Source organism: Hevea brasiliensis, chromosome 14 (genome assembly GCF_030052815.1).
Source record: "Hevea brasiliensis isolate MT/VB/25A 57/8 chromosome 14, ASM3005281v1, whole genome shotgun sequence".
NCBI classification, from domain to species: Eukaryota; Viridiplantae; Streptophyta; class Magnoliopsida; order Malpighiales; family Euphorbiaceae; genus Hevea; species Hevea brasiliensis.
The window spans coordinates 23,921,638-23,939,355 of record NC_079506.1 but is presented as its reverse complement, the minus strand read 5'-3'; the positions used below and the strand labels follow the sequence as shown (position 1 = coordinate 23,939,355).

At 29.3% G+C, this 17,718-nt stretch overlaps 2 protein-coding genes across 3 annotated transcripts; both read right to left on the bottom strand.

Annotated features, from left to right (window-relative positions):
• Positions 1-4,379: 4,379 nt before the first annotated feature.
• Positions 4,380-5,214, bottom strand: LOC110671988 (LOB domain-containing protein 37). The gene is made up of 2 exons (XM_021834640.2): positions 4,917-5,214; positions 4,380-4,835 (listed from the first exon to the last, which is right to left on the bottom strand). Exons 1-2 carry the CDS (start codon positions 5,098-5,100, stop codon positions 4,393-4,395), a joined length of 627 nt encoding a protein of 208 aa, XP_021690332.2. The 5' UTR covers positions 5,101-5,214; the 3' UTR covers positions 4,380-4,392.
• Positions 5,215-7,656: 2,442 nt separating this feature from the next.
• LOC110671963 (BTB/POZ domain-containing protein NPY2) lies at positions 7,657-13,654 on the bottom strand. Of its 2 annotated transcripts, none has more exons than XM_058135303.1 (5): positions 13,189-13,654; positions 11,818-12,709; positions 10,445-10,514; positions 8,746-9,924; positions 7,657-8,362 (listed from the first exon to the last, which is right to left on the bottom strand). In XM_058135303.1, exons 2-5 carry the CDS (start codon positions 11,877-11,879, stop codon positions 7,808-7,810), a joined length of 1,866 nt encoding a protein of 621 aa, XP_057991286.1. In that variant the 5' UTR covers positions 11,880-12,709; positions 13,189-13,654; the 3' UTR covers positions 7,657-7,807. The 2 variants fall into 2 exon arrangements, with proteins under 2 accessions (XP_057991286.1, XP_021690297.2); XM_021834605.2 differs by having other exon boundaries at positions 11,818-12,622.
• Between the last annotated feature and the right edge of the window lie 4,064 nt (positions 13,655-17,718).

The window sequence follows — 17,718 nt, the reverse complement described above, 5'->3', positions numbered from 1 at the left end:
AGAGTTTATTTGACATTATTATTGAAACTATTTTTAAGAAAATTATTTTTTAAATATTTAAAAAATAATTAAAAATTAAATTTGATAAATTTTAGTCATCAGAACATTAAAATAATAAAATAATTTTTTTAATTATTTTTTAACAATATTTAAAATAATACTTTTATTTTAAAAAATAATTTTAACCCTCCAAATATAATACTAAATAAGCATTAAATGTTATTAAAAAATAATTTTAAAAAAATAATTTTATTATTTTAATATTCTTATAATTAAAATTTATTAAATTTAATTTTAAATTATTTTTTAATATTCTTTAACTAATATATCTTAAAACAACGTAACTCTTTTAACAATAATTTCAATAACAATTAGCAATTAGTCAAAATTTAGATATAATTGAAACCCACACCGGTGCAATTTGACCCATTGAGGTATATATAAAAATATTAATTTAGATATAAAAACCCATTTAGATATAATTTAGATATATATTAATTTTCTAAAATTAAAATTTTAATATTCATTACATTGTATTTAAATGTATAAAATTTTATATAAAAATAGACTTCATTTTAAATATTATTTAATAATTTACTTATTTTCTTTTAAAAAAAGTAAATTATTAAATAATATTTAAATTTTGATTAAAATATATTTACTATTTTAATATTTTATTAAAACTAATATATTTTATACATAATAATTTAATTGATATAAAATAATTTTATATTATATATATATATATAACTTCTAAATTATTTCAATTGGTTGTGATATTTTTAATTAAATTTTATTAGTAATTTATTAAAATTTTTAAAAATTGAGTAAAAGATTTTTTTTTAAATCAATTAAATATTTTATATATGATAATTTAATTAATATAAAATAATTACATAAAATATATAATTGTCTTATTGGCACTTTAAAGAAAATTCTTTTAAAATAATCAACTCAATTTGTCTATTCACATTGAGTCATCTGAGTAAATAAAAAATTGACCGAGTCACTTAATATTTTAAAATTTAACTAAAAACTCGACTCAATATTTGAATCATCGATTCAATAAATTAATCTGTTGATCAAACCAAATTTATTAACACTGTATTTGATTATAATGGTCGCTTACCCATAGAATAAGTCAAATATAATTTTTTTTCTAAAAAAAAATATTTCAAAATATTAAAATGTCTTCATCACTTTAACCACAATAAAATTTGAAATATAAAATAATATTTAAACAAATCTTTGAAAATGGAATATCAATTAATTAGAGAAATAAGGACAAGATAATGGTGTAATTAAAATTGGAACAAGGAAAGGAGATTCATTTGATTTTCATTTGGAAGAATTTACCATTAGATTTGATGTGTTGACTGTTATGGTAAACCTTGAAATTTGGCTGGTAGAGTAAGTGTGGTGAAAAGAGAACCAGCTTGAAAAGTTCCAAAGGCATTATGTGCTTAGAAAATCTCAAGGTCCTGCTAACAAAGCAATTAGGGGTGGTAAAGGGTGAAGTTTTTATGGGTATTTGATACCATCGAATTCTAATAAAATGTGTTTGGATAATTTATAATCGGGTTTGGAATGAATTTAGGTTTAAAGAATAATATATGTGACAAAATTTAATTTAAATTTTACATATTAAATATTTATTACTTAAACTTATTTAATTAACACTTAATTAAATATAAAATATATAATTTTTTATAATAATATTTATAAATTTTTATATATTTTATTTTAAATAAAATAGAATTTAAATATTTTATGAAATTATCAAATTTTTAAAATATAAATTATTAATAAAAAATAATTTTTATGGAGATTATTAATTAAAATATATAAAATTATATGAATTCGGATACTAATAATCTAGTTTAAGACGAATTCGAGTAGTTGAAAATAAAATTTAATCAAATTTGAAACGAATTTAAATTTTAAAAATATTAATCGAATTCAAATTTGAATAGAGTGATTTTCTAGATATTTTTACCCGTTGCCATCCCAATCGTATCTTTCACCCATGTGAATGAGCAAACCATATGAACGAGCAAAACAATATGAATATCTATAATTATTTTAGACAAAATCCATTTTCAAGCCTTTAATTGTTCCTTTTATTGATTTGGGAGACAATTTCAAAGAGATTTGAATGTAAAAATTTATAAAAATTATATGATTATTTTCTAATATTTATGCTATTTTTATTTTATATGGAACATTTATATACAGATTTTTTTTTAGACTCAATTAATGGAGGTAATACGAGATAATAATTAGTGGGCTATATAATAAAATATAATCTTTTTTTATTATTATAAAATTAAATAATTTTAAAATAAATAGATGAAAATATTTAAACTTGACGCCTCTCCTATGTCTCCATCTTATATATAAGAAATTTGTCTCACACATGGTTATAAGAATTGACCACTCAGTCCTATTGATTTAATTTGAAATCAAATTCTAATCAAATTTGATTCACTTAATAAACTATGGTTTGCAAAATTTAGTGTGAATCGGTTTGAACCGGCGTGCGTAAGGTGCAAACCGATAACCAATCGGGTTTGAGCCAGTTTTCCACCTGAAAACTAGCTGAGCTGCTATGAATGAAAGAGAAAATTACTATTTAATTTTTATATTTTAATAAAATTAACTATTTAATTCTGTATTTTAAAAAATATATTATTAAAATTTTATATTTTTATTTCATTAAATTATTTAATGTCTTTATTAAAATTTTTATTATTCAAAGCTTTTAATTTTAATCAAATTACTATTTAATTTATCTATTTTAATAAAATTAAATATTTAATTTTTATATTTTAAAAAATATATTATTAGTCCGGTAATTTGTTCCCTTAACTCTTTAATCCTTATTGTTATTTTTTCATACTCAAACTATCTTGACCCTCCCTCTTATTTCTTTCTCCCCGTAATTTTTTTCCTCTCACTCACACTTTTCTATCTCTCTCATTATGTCTCTATTTTTTATTTTTTTATAGAAATTAGTAAAAATTTTATGCATAAAAAGGTTAATTAATTTTTCTAAATCTTTAAGTAATCAAGAAGTTAATTTAAGAAAATTATTTTTTAATAAAGAAAATATAAAAATAATGCCTAAAAAATTAAATGAAAATACTTGAACAAATTTTAAAAGAATGTAAATTTATATTTAGTTTTCACACAATAAAATTTTTATTTTCATCTAAAAATATATTTTTCATAATATTGTGTTTTCAAAATATAGAAACTAATTAATTATATTCACTAAAAAGAGGGACTGCTTAGTAGTATTTTGTAAAATATAGAAACTAATTAAATAATTTTACTAAAATAAAGAGATTAAATAATAGTTTAACAAGTATTAATTAATAGAAAATTTGATAGAGTGACTAAATTATCTAACAAAAATAAAATACAAAAATTAAATAAAGTATTTTTTAAATTATAAAAATCAAATAATTAGTTTTGTTAAAATATAAAAATTAAATAATAATTTTAAAAAAATAGTGAAATGAGTTGTGGGTGGTAGGAATTTAACCTGTGACTATAGATATTTCTTTGTGCCTAGAAATCGCCTAAAATATATAATAATATTATTTATAATAAAATATTATTATTAATAATTTTAATGTTTATTTAATAATATATCAGTTAAATTTATTAAATTAAAAAAAAATACTGACATGCCCGCCACCACCCGCAACCCTCACTCGAGAAGGAAAATGAAAGCCAATTAAACTTCCAAATGACCCTGCATGGCTAGCAAAAGCCACCCTAAATCCTTCATTATTATTATTATTAATGGAATTAGCGAACAAGCTAGCCATCAACTCTTCGAGCTAACGTCTTCAATTGAAAAATAGCACACTATCTGATTATAATAGTTAGTTACAGTAGATTCCACATAAATTTTATTATATTAACTATTATAATAAAATTATTATATGTATATTAATTTTATTAAATAAAAATTAAATTGATGCTGAGTCTATTTAAATTAATTTTAAAGGGTGTAATTATATATTTGTTTATGTAGGGCGAATTAAAAATAATAAAATTTATAAATGGTATCTATATACGGCTGAAGATCAACTTAATGGGAATAGTTGACCTCCGCTTAGTGTAACTAAAAGGTAAGATTGCAAGTGTTTAAGCCATTCTTGTTTTTAAGTTTATTAAATTTATATTCCAAGTTCGAATTTAAGAGGTCATAATCTAAAGACTATACCTTATTCTGCTCATTAATCTTCTCTATTCAAGAATTAATAATTCTTAATCCTTTATCAGCATGCGTTTACGTAATTAATAAGAAGAATCCTCTTCTATGCTAATAGAAAATACCCCCAACAAAAATGAAACCACAATAAAGAAAAAAAAAAGGTCTCAAATAAATAATGATAAAAGCTTTCTTTCACCTCCTTCTAAGCTACAATTCTTCCCTGTGGAAGCAAAACCACCACTCCCCAAAGTTGTCGTTTCAGACTCCTCCTCTAATGGCGTTTCCGCCTGCTGCTTCTCCTCCGCTGGATACATCAAGCAGAGTTCATGATTTGTCATTTCAAGTTTACCTTCATCATCACCAGACCTCTTCCTTTTTGTTCTTGTTGTATTGGATCCTGAACACACATTTCTTGGCCTAAAACTAGCACTTTCTGAAAAGTTATCCAAGTCCAATTCTAGTATAGGTTCTAGCGAACCGCCATGGAGCACCGTCATCACCGCCGTCTGGCAGACGTGCCAGTTTCCGGTCCAGAGAAGCCCTACTGCTCCACTCACTGGATTCACTGTTCGTCCCACAGCCTCAAACAACAACGACTGAAACAATGCTGAAAGAACAGAAATTAACCATCATAAGCCAGAAAAGTTAGAATCTTTTAAACGCAATTGAATTGGCAGGCGAGACTTACAAGGACGCTGGTTTTCAGGCACGGAGGAGATGAAGGACATGAGGCTGGCACGGCCAAAGAACTTAGCAACAAAAATGGTGGCATTTGCCTGAGCCTGAGGATTGTCTATCCAGTGCAGGCATTGTCGAAGCATGCAATCGTCACTGCAGCCCTTTCTGAGAATTCGACACCCATTACAGCTCATAATGAAAGGAATTTCCGGCAACAGAACATGAAATACATATAAATATCCGGTGAAGACGAAGAAGAAGAAAGATGGGTTTTCTTTGGTAACAAGAAAAAACAAGAAAGATCTAAAGAATAACGGTTGAGGAAGCAAGAATGGCAAAGCTACATGTTCGCATATATAGAGAGGCAAGAAAGTGGCTAATAATTGAGAGAAGAAGGGTTGAAAGTAACCATGGTTAGGTTAGAGTTTATCCTTGTGTTCGGGTTGGGTTCCAAAGAAGTAGGTGAGAGCGGCTCCGTGTTTCCGCGAGTAGCTAGGGTTCCACAGCCGTTGGATTATTGCGTGGATTGTTTAGTAGATTCTTTGTCTGCTGGCCTTTCTCTTCCCTTCATTTATACTTGGAGTTGATTGGAAGTTTGGGCAAAATAGAGGAAGAGGTGGCTGCCAATAATAATATATGTATATATTTTAGTACAAGTTGTCAAACTCTATGACCAGAAATAGGCCTGCCCACGGTTTGATTTGGGTTGATTTTAATTAGAATGGTTTTTCTTTTTTTTCTTTTAAAATGAAAAAAAGAAGGCTCTTCAGATATGACGGTCGTAACCCCATTGGGTCCAAGACCCAAGGTTACTGGTTGACGTCCTTGATTTAACTCAACTCTAAAGAAAAGGATATACCACCAAACTCAATGTGACACCTAGTGAGATCAATTACTGGATAACCTGCGTTAACTTCCATTGTACCCTTAAGCAAAGATAATGTTTAGTCATCATACTCAATATTAGTGCAAGGGGTTGAAACTGGAGTAAGATAGGACTGTCTCATCAAGTTAACCACCAGATTACCACATTTGGTGGTAGAATAGATAATTTATATATTGAGGGGGGAAGTGAATTGAAATCAGATTGAACCAATTTGATTTTTGAACCAATTTTATTTTTAATCGATATTAATTCCTAACTGGTTTTTGTCCTATTCCAATTTTATTTAAAGGCAATTTTAATTTTAATTTCAATTCAAAATTGAGTTTATTTAATTTATTTAATTTTATATAAAATTTAATGCGATGAATAAAAATGAAAGAGGGACAAATAAAAATGAAGAAAGATAGTAATTTGCTTGACTCAAAATGATTCTTATCCTATTTAGAGCCGACGATGAATGGCTGCAATAGCAAGGTGAGAAGAAATGAACCAGTTAAAAAAGATAAGGACGAGCATGACGATGCAGATGAAGCACAAGACATTGAAGTTACAGTCCCAATTCAGGCTACGAGGCATCGTTATCCAATTCGACCACCAATTCCAAATATTCAAGAAATAAAAATAATTTCAAAACAAAATCAAAGTAAATTCTAGACGACACCATTTGATTGCTACACCAAGTTGGTCTTTGGTTGGTCATACCTAAATATCATAACCAAGATCTGTGGAAGACAACATTTTTTTTTTTAACGTTTTCAATATGTGAAAAAATTATCCTTATCTCTTCACTTAGAAAGACAATTGAGGTTGGAAAATGGATAGGATTAGCTCATGAACCCTATTAAACAATCTTAATGAGATTAGAACAACTTGAATGTTTGTTATGACATTGGAGCTCATAAACAAATTTAATGCTTAACAGGGACAATACAAACCTTGCATTCCCCTTTGAGATAAACGTACTGTACATGAAAAACTACAAGCTTTCAATTTCTTACATCCAAATTGTATTAATATTTTTAATTAGCAAAATTCTCCTAGTAACCTTTGAATACTCAGATAATTATTATTATTTTTTTTTTGGGATTAACTCTCTTAGCCGTCACCTTTATATGACCTTAAACACATAATTTTATAATCAAAGAGTTTATGTGTATGTGTGTTCCGTTTATTCTTAAGCTTTTTTGTGGCTTTAGATGTGTAATTTTTGTTTGTTTTCATGCAAGTTGGACTTGCAATTAATTATATAATTAATTTTTAATGTTTGTACCCGATTTGCTTACTTAATTTATGTTAATTAGAAGATTAGGTCTTCTGAGATCATCCCCCAAGAAATTGGATACATGTCCATATTGATTTTCTGCTTTATATTGTATTGAGAGGATCTTACTATTTTAAATTTATCAGTTAATTGTTTGATGGTAGAGTTTAGCCACCTAATTCACTATTGATTTAAGAGAGTTTCACTTATTTAATATATAGGTATGCTTTAAATTCATAATATATCAAGTTTAGATAAAGAAATCCTATTCATGTCGAGTTGATCCATTAAGGAATAAAGCGCTCTCAATAAATATTTTCTGACTCAATCTCATTTAAGAAATAAGAGCATCAAACCACCGCTCATACTAAACACCCTTTGGTATAATAAATTGAATTTTAAATCATTTTTTATACCCTATAATTAACATATTTAAGAAAGTATTTTTATCAACACACAAGTCTTTAGAAGTTACACAAGTCCATCTATCATTGGATTAGTATTTGGAGACTCCACACTGGTTGTTTACTGAAACAGCAAAGATTAACATTATTTTGAGGCTTGTGCTGGACTTTGTTTATTGAAACTGTAAGTACCCCCTGATTATTTTTTAATAATATATATTCTTCTAAAAAACTATATATGCTTCATGTTGCTCAATTAGAATTACTACTCTTATATAAGTTGTTAATATCATTAATTTAGACTTGGCCTAAAAACCAAAAACCAACCAGAAATCTAATAGTAATTTCTTCTAAGAGACAGAATGCCTTCCATTTCTGGAGGGTGTGGACTTGGCTACTTCAGGATTAGCAGAACCAAGACTATCAGATGAATCTGACCCACTGTTCTCACCCTTTTCTCCTTTGCTTGACCAAAGCTTTGTAAGGATCTTCTTTGACTTGAGCAAACCCTTCACTCTGTTATTTGTGGCCTTATCTATACTATTTTTACCCCTCCCATTTCTCTCTGCATTACTTAACCTTAAGGATGCTATCTCTGCTTTTAGGGCCCTGAGCTCATCGGCTGTAGCCACAGCATCCCAATCTTCCTCCGGATTAGTAGCAGCTGACCTTGAGCTCCCACGAGATCCATTATTTAGATCCCAGAGACCTTTGGGAAGGTCAGGAGTGCTACTTCCTGATGTGGCGGCCACCCTGACCTGCTCATAAAAGAGTATCCGCACGACCAACCGCAATGGCAGTCTCTCGTTCTGCACTGCATGCATGCATGCATCAACTGATAGCTTCTTGCAATCCATCAACTTGCATATTCTCTTCCTCTCGCCTTTGCTGATCCCCGGATGCTCCTGCGTCAAAGGAACAAAGAAGCTCTAGATATCAGTGACCCTCTAAGCAACCATATTCCATTTGCAAGCTAGTAATTAGCCACACACATAAAATGTGCTTCACTTTATAACCAGCAAGCATGAAACGAGATTCTGGCAGATTTTTTAAATTAAAATGAAATACCAAATGGCATATTGTTTCCCACCATAAGTCTTCCTGAAAATAGAACAAAAAGTGAAATTAAACAATTCAGGTGCCTCCTGCAGTGAGTTTTCTTTATTTACTTTATTTCACTGTTTTCTCAATCATAAGATTAGACTTTTCATAATTCATTAAGGTTCGTAAAGCCACCTAGATTTTCTTAATAGTTTTGATAGGAACTTGTGTTTTGAGGAATTCTTACCTTAAGAAACATGTCAATTGCTTGGTATAGGGCATCATGAGCAGGCCGGGAGATACCAGACACCATCTCAGCGAGCTCAACAAACTTCAACAAGGGTAGATTGGGATCTTTTGCAATTTCAGCAAGGTATCCATCTATCAGTTTTGCCACCATGAGCTTGGAAGCATCCGATAAAATCCCTGGTCTTCTTATCTCCTGCACCTCTTGGCCTTCTTCCAGTGAATCAATCTCAGCATTCTGATCTTGCATCAGAAACTCTTCAACTATTTTCTTTACTGTATCAACATCATACATCATACTCTCCCCTTCTGCTGCATGTATCAACAGATCATGTACAGAAGCCTCCTCCAGTTGCTGGCCTATTTTCTTGATTAGCTGTCCCTTTGTCATGTCTCCTAGGTTTACATATATGGTTGCTTTTAATAACTTCAGCAAAAAACTACAGGAGATGCTGCCTCTCTCAGCAGGCAACAGACACAAAATTGTATCAACTGTTGATCTATATTTTATTGCTTCTCCACATTGGATCACACCCTTGCTTAAACCTTGTAATCTCCTATAAGCATAAGCTTTCAAAGCTTCTCCAATTACCTCACTAGAAAGTATAGCCTTGGTTCTAATTGCCATAATAACACGCTTGTATAAATCAATATCAAGATCACACAAATCCTCAACCCACCAGTCTTTCGGCACCGATCGGTGTCTCATACCATTCACATTTGGATCATTATCATTTTCTTTTGGGAGTTTCTTCCGGTTATAGCTATAGGACCAGTCAACTTTTGAAATATCAACACAGGCCTTGGTAGCTACACCATCAATGCAAGCACTCATCATCTTCAGTTCCTCACATAATGGCAACAATGGCTTTGTGGTCTGCAGAGCAACGATAGAATCCTTCCAGCTGCGAAAAATACTAGAGCTAAGGAAAACATCAATTTTGTAAATGAGGTTCCCTTTTTCAATGTTCTCATTCATTCCTAGGTACTCAGCTGCACATCGAGCCGCGATGACATTGTAAGCATTGAGGGTCACAATCATCCCATAACAAAATTTGGCACATATCTCAAAAGCAGCAGGGCCACCAGGAATGTCAGAAATGTCAACTTCATCAGTGTTTTCCCCATTGCCAATTGCAGCTGACTTCTGCAAGTGAGCACTTTTTGACAGAAGAGGAAACTGGATTGTGGATTTTTCAATTGTTAGTATCACAAAGATTTCATAACATAGCCTATTTGCATGCATTGCTTATGACAATCCTGCTTGAATCATTTAAGTTACATATCAGAATTCTGTGCTGCTAAATTTGGCTAAGGACGCAAAATAATTCCTCACTTTGATTATACCTTTGAAAAAAAGTAGTGTTTGGTTTTTGGCTCAATAGCTTTATATCATGCAATAAATCATCAATATGTCAAGTTGCTCAGTCGAGAAAAGCAGGGAAAAATTACGTACAACTCCATGCATGGACATCAAGTCTTGACATGTGAGGACTAGTTCTGCTAGATTTTGTGTTTTAGCAACAATAACATTTTTCGAACTCAAAGTCAATCTGAATTAATTGCAGAAACAAAATCAATATGCATCATGCAATACTAGATAGCAAAAAACATAAAAAAAAAGTGGGTTACTTCAGAGATGCTAAAGACGCCTTAGTTCTAAGCTTAAAATGCATAACAGAATGGAAAGATCATTGTACCTTGTGCAGATAAAACTTTACATCCCAAACAGTAATGATGAAGTCTGATGCCAACTCACCAGACACATACCTGCAAATGAAATTATAAAGCCTTCAGAATGTCACGATCAGTTCATAAATTTAAATATTTAGCAAAATAATTTTAAAAAAATACCACTAGTATTCTAAGGATGTTAAAAACAAGTTCCTGTAATGGACATATCTCCTTGTGCCAATAGTAGATGGATGCAGTCAAAACAGTGTTTTTGAAACCATTCAAACTTCTAATCATTCAAAGACTACCATTTACATATAAAAGCAATGTTAAATATGAAAAGCAAGATCACATGGAGATAGTACTAAATGATTTCTATTACAGGCAAAACACATCCTGGAATCCCCAACATAAATATTGTAGACTGTAAATTAATTTATACTTTTAGCTTTTGTAGATTAGAGGAAGATAGATGGAAGGAAAAGCAGGTTAAAGCTGTTAGAGTTGTTAGTTTCTTCTAGCTGAGCTGGCAGCATGTAATGGGAGAAATTCTTAGAGTTAGTTTATAGGCAACTAAGCTTGACCTCGTATATAAACTCGTATATAAACAGAGACTCAGCTCTGTAAATGTGTTCTTTATCATTTTTCTTCCATTACAATTTTTACTCTCGTAATTCTATCGCTGCATCAAATATGGCAATAAGCCATTTACAACCTCAGTGACAAACAAAATGGCAAACTCTATATGCAATACAGGGAAAACAAGATAACACTAAACTTAATGGAAGTAAATGTTCACATAAACTCAGTAAATATACAAATACTATTAACTTTAATATCACAATGGTACTAGGAAAATGAAATCCAAGCAAGCTTCCAAGTAGATGCATTAATGATAAAAGTTATCCTGAATCATACGGAAGATGATTCAGCTGACAGGTTTTAGCTCTTCAAATTAAATCATAATCTGCACCATAAACCAATGCTGCAAGAGACATTCTTGGAAGTGACCAACAAACACTCAAGACCCATACCGAGCACACAAACTGCCAACACTTAAAGAAAAGAAACATTTCATTTTATTAAGATCAATGATATTTTGCAGCTATCCAAAGAAGCTGGAGACTCCCAGAAGAGAAATAATATTCCAAAAGAGAGAAAATTTCATGGTACCCTAGAAAAGACATTAAATTAAACAAAATGCCAAAGCTACTGTAGATCATTAGGTACGCAAAATATCAACGAACAGAAAACCAAAACACCAATGCAGTGATTACCTTAAAAGAAACTGAAATACATCAAACATAAAGGTGATAATAATAACTCCTACATGAAATTCCTGGAAGTACATAAAAATTAAAAATAAAAAGAACACAGATGAAGCTTCAAAATATCTCACCTGACACAGTCTGCATCTGACTGAAATGAATCCGGCTTCGATCCAAGTTTCATGAACTTCATTTGACAAAGTAAAAGATCAAAAATCTCCTGTGCCACCTCAATAGAAAACCTTCCCCAGTACTCAACTGATCAATCCTAAATCAAACAACTTATAGCTTTTGCTCACTACCACACATTCTCAATGAAACAATACATAACCACAACTCGAGGAGATACTCCCCTGAATTGGAAAAGAACACTGGTGGGGACCAAATTCCCGAATTGTAAGAGAGTCTCCAGGCTTCAATAAGGGTCAATAAGGATCTAAAATAGGGGCTGAAGATGCATGCCACGAAAGGTAATACCGAATCTTGACAGCACCCGAGGCAGGAAGTGTGACTAAGAGAGAGAGTGTGTGCTTGAAGGGCTTATTGAGAAGATGGGATTGGGTAATTTTTTAACAAAAGGATCCCTTATATAACAAGAAAACTGAAGAAATGGCTGTTGCCTGAATCGGTGGCAAAGCCCATGGAGCCCGGGCGCAATGAATCAGCCCAGGAGACATAGCCAACAGGCTCTCCGCACTAAAAAATTCAGAAATTGAAGACACCCCACAAGCATAAATCTGACTCCACCTCACTTCCCCACCATTTCTTTATCTTTCCCTCACTGATTACTCTGTTACTTTGTTTTCCCTTCCTTTATTTAAAGATTCATATCAATAAGACCTCTTGAGCCTAACTAAAGTTTCAAGTCCCAAACTTGACTTGTACAAACATTGAGCATATATCTATGTATTTTTTTTACCGTTGAAGTTTGAAAACCTGCAACAGAAAACAGCATCTTGGTATCAGTTGAAGAAGCCACCAAAACAGTGGACAGGAAGCATCTGTCTATGATTTTAGTCCCCCCTTAAAGAAAGGCAAAGGATGGGAATAAGTAAGAGTTGCTCAAGATGTTATAATAATGAATAATTATATATCAACTACCAACAACAAAATCACAAACCAAAATAAAACTGAAATCTCAGGAATCTACCAGAATATATAACAGATATCTACTTTAATAATCATAACTAAATATCCAGTTGAGCTATCACAGCGTAAAACCCCACAAAAATGATTTTTGAATATAACCAACTTGGAAATCAAAGAACAAAGTCCCAATAGCCACTCTCCGTGTAAACCCCAGCAAAACCCAAGACCACCAATTATATACAAATCTAGAAAAAGTTATGAACATTACCATGAAACCCATTTGAATAACAGAGTAAAATAAACTAAAAACCAAAACTTGAAACTGAAACTAAAAGCAGCAGCAAAACCCATTAACAAATAAGTAAGAGATCTCAAAATGCCAAAACCAAAAGCCAAAAAAAAAAAAAACTCACCCCAAATTGCTTAAAATTTATGCATGAGTCCAGAGAGCCAACACCCATTAACCAAGACAAACGGCTAAAGAAAGTGTGAAACCTAGCAAAGTATCCCCAAAGAAATGAGCTGTCACATGGTTATAGAATCCAAAAATTTTTACACAAAAGGGTAGCTGTCAAGAGGTGGTGTAGAAGAGTTGCATGTACTAGCATTACTAGCTGTGTTCCTGTAGTTGTTGCGCAAGAAAATTGTTAACAGTTCCTTTATTTGTTGTTGCTTTAATTCTAGCGAGGAAAGTTGGGGTATTCATTCAATTATGGGGGGACATTAAGAGGCACTCATCATCACCACCACCTTTGCTCAGCTATGCACGCCAAAACTGACACACAGCTACTTTCTTATTGCTACCCTCCTTTATTAAATTACCTACCTTTCCTTCATTCCTAATTAAACACGTTACTGCATTTGCTTCTTCCTCTCCTTCTCTGCTTCCAAACCAATAACAGGCCTCTGAACCTCCAAAAGTAACTAGCTTGAACAATGAGGGAAGAGAGAATGAAAAAGAAACTGTGTACGTGTATTGTGCATTAGGAACTTGGGTTAAAAAAATTAGGGAAAATTATTATTTAATTTCTTTATTTTATTAAAATTAATTATTTTATTCCCTTATTTTTTAAAAAATATATTAATTAATTTTTAAATTTTTATTTTATTTTATTTTTTTATCATTTAGATGTTAATTTAAATTTTAATTAGTACTACGCAATTATATAGTTTAAATTTTAATTAGTACTACAAAACTATATAATCTCTTTATTTTTTAAGCACCGAACTATTTAATTTTATAATTCAACAAAAAAACTATTTAATTTTAAAAATATATTTTTTTAATATATTAATTGATAAAAATTTAATATAAACTAAATGAAAAATGAAAAAATATATATATAAATTAATTAATATATTTTTCAAAAGGATTCTGCGTATTTTATGAAAAATAACTTATAAAATATAAGGTGTTTTCTAAGAAAAAATAATATTTTTTTATTTAATTATAATGTTAAATTAATTATATATATTTATATTATATATGTATAAATATTTTCATATTTTAATAAAATGATCAAATCTAAAAAATAATTTTATTTTTCTTAAATATTATTTAATTTTTGTATTTATTAAAAAAATATTTTCTATTAATTTATTTCTTGAATGTATCAAATCTGATAAATATTTTCTAAGAAAATATTTTCTAAACAATAAACGGAATTAATTTACCTTAAAAATTTATTTATGTGGTTGAATTAGTAATATAATGTTAATTATTCAATGTAAAATCTTATAATTTGATTATGCTGCTGACCATATCTAGCAGAATCATTTACTTGTGATAATTTAATATCACCATCAGCTGTGTTTGCTCGTTGGCTAAAAGAAAAGTACTTTTTAGTTATTACTATGATAATTTATTGAGCACTGCCCATTTACATGAGCTCTTTAGTTCTCAGAGAGAAGAGAGAGAGAGTATCAATTAATGTCAATAATTTGACCTACATGATACTATAGCCACTAAAATAATATTAAAAAATAAATAACTAAATACCGAGAGTAATGCATAACTCGAATTGATTAATCATAAGATATTTGATTATTCGATTAGAGAGCTACTCACCTTGCTATACACTCAGACAAAGGGATACTTGCCTTTTACTATGTCTGAGGATACTTGGATCATTTCATGAGATAAGGATCTCAAGATGTCTGCTAGAAATCAAACTCTCATCAACGAAGCAAGAACTTCTAACCCTATTTAACTACAAACTTTTAATCCTAACAAGAGTATACATTAAAGCTTATATAGGTATGCATACTAACAAGTTTCACCTACCTTATAACAGTTTAGTTGTCATGATTAACTTACGTATCGAAGCGATAATTAATTAACTCACTCAATACTCTTTTTATCTTGCAGATCCAATATTCGAAATTTGGCATTCTCTCAAAAGATTTTTTTTTTTTATAAAATTCAAATGTGAAATAATGTATTTAGTTCATATGAATGAGTTTTACTCGTATATATCTCAATTAATTTAAATATTTGAAAGAATTTAGATAACATTTCTTTCAATCTATCTGAACATTCATGATAAAATAAAATAATAATAATAATTTTAAAAAGGACATTAACATACATATATAGTTGGCAAACTTGATGCTGAGATGCCCAATATCAGAAATCCAACTCAGAAATCAACAGAAGAAAAGTCATGAATTATTATAAAATTAAGCAAAAACATTTCATAATTCAATCTCTAACACATTCCTATAAGAACTGCTTATAATATTTCTTTACATTTATTAATTAATGTCTCACTTACACTGCACATGCTGCTGACGTATTATTCTAACTTTAAGACATGATTAAACATTATTCTAATTTTTCTCAAACATTGTCCTAAAATTTATTGTGTGGCGTTAGTTTTTACACAATTAAACTAGTCAACTCTTAACGTCATGCTCATTGTTGAACATGGTCGCGCATATATATATATATATATATATAGATACATACCTTATTCTCATCGCTGAAATCTCCTTCACAAATATGCTAACTCATCAAAATTCCTTCAATTTTTATCTTATATTCTTTATTTATATAATTCAAATTCAAGATTTCACCGTGAAAAGACAAAAGAGATGGATCAAGCAATGCAACCTGCAACCTTTAATGTTGCATATATCAATCATCCTGCGACTCCTGCATTGCCGGCAATCCCTACTCCACCGAGTCCTTCTTCATCAATTGATACTTCTTCCTCTTCTTATGACAGCACAAAATCCATAGTTAATCAACAATGGATGTTCAACAAAAGTTAACTAAATAAATCTTACTAAAAATACAGTGATGGATAAGTCGATCTTCACTTAACGCTAATTTTATTAAAAAAAAAAAATCTTCACTTAACGACGAAAATAAACATTCACAATTCAATAATATATTAAATAATTAACAATTGATATACAAATATTAAAAAAAAATAATTTTTATTTCATTATAAAAAGGAAATTATTATATATATTTGAAGCACTAAATTTTAATATTATCTATACTTATTTAGATATATATATTTTTTATAAATTATAAAAAATCAATTTCATATTTATACAAGTGAGAGAGTATATACTATCGTAGAATTTACCCATTGAAAAGTGCAATGATGAAATTTTCCGTCGTTGAATTAACAATGGGAATGATGGTTTAGAGATGCTTATTAATTACCATTGGCAAAATCATTTCTGTTCATTTTTTGTCCACGATTGGCAATGGTTTTATTGCTATTTAGTGACGTGTTTGATAGTTGATAGTTGGGATTTAAACTAATCATCTAGTCAAATTTTGAAAAGCTCAGACTTTGATAAAATTTTTCCGGCTTGAACTTGATTCATTTAAAAAATGAGTTAAATATTTTTTTGCTCATTTTTAAAACAAGATGAGTGAAGCTAAGTTTCAGACAACTCTACTTATATATAATTTTAGTGAATTTTAGGTTCAAAATTAAGATTATGAATTTTAGAACTATGTAATTAATAATAAAGCTAAAATTAATAATTTTAGTTGAACTAGCTGATTCATGAATCTATTAAATAAGCAGTTTGTAAGTGTTAATGAGTCGAATATTAATAAATTCAAGCTCAGCATATTAAGTAAAAGAGTTTAAAAATTAAGTTGGATATTGATTTGTTTAGAAAATGAATCTAATTAAATTTAATAAACTTAAAAATTATACTAAAATTCAACTTACTTAAAAAATAATCATATTAAATCGAATTTTTATTTAAGTCTAGTTTTAAATAACTTACAAGTAGTTTAATTCATTTTAAATCCTAATCGCTAGTTAATGGCAGTTTACATTGTTGGCTGTTATTTGATTTAGGAAGGAGGATTTTGCTTGTAACTTTTGTCTATCATTATTTCATTGCTATTTTAATATTATGAAATAATTAATTTCATTTAGCTATAATTTTGAATTTTATTAAACACTAATATTCCTGTAGTGGATGTAAATCTAGCTTAAAATATATATATATATATATATATATATATATATATATATATATATATATATATATATATATATATAATAAAACAATTATATTTAATACATCGAGAAATGTTTGCTTTATCTTTTAGATTTCAATAATTTATAAAATAATGCTACATTTATTATCACTTTTTATTTTTATTTTTTAAATTTGCCGTCAACGGTGATGATTGAGTTTTATATTTATATGGACAACTTCATCACTTTAGACAAAGTTAAGAATATAATTCTCTTATTTGGTATAACATATTTCAAAATTATTTTACTAATAATGGGAGTAAAAAAAAAATTAAAACTTTACAAATTTATAAAACTCTGCTCGCCAACTATTATTAAGATAGTATTCATTATTTTGATTAAAAGTTATGAGAGGTAATTTTTATAATTTATTTTTTAAGTGTTTATATTAATATTTAGAGATTTTGGGAGTCAATCATGAAATGT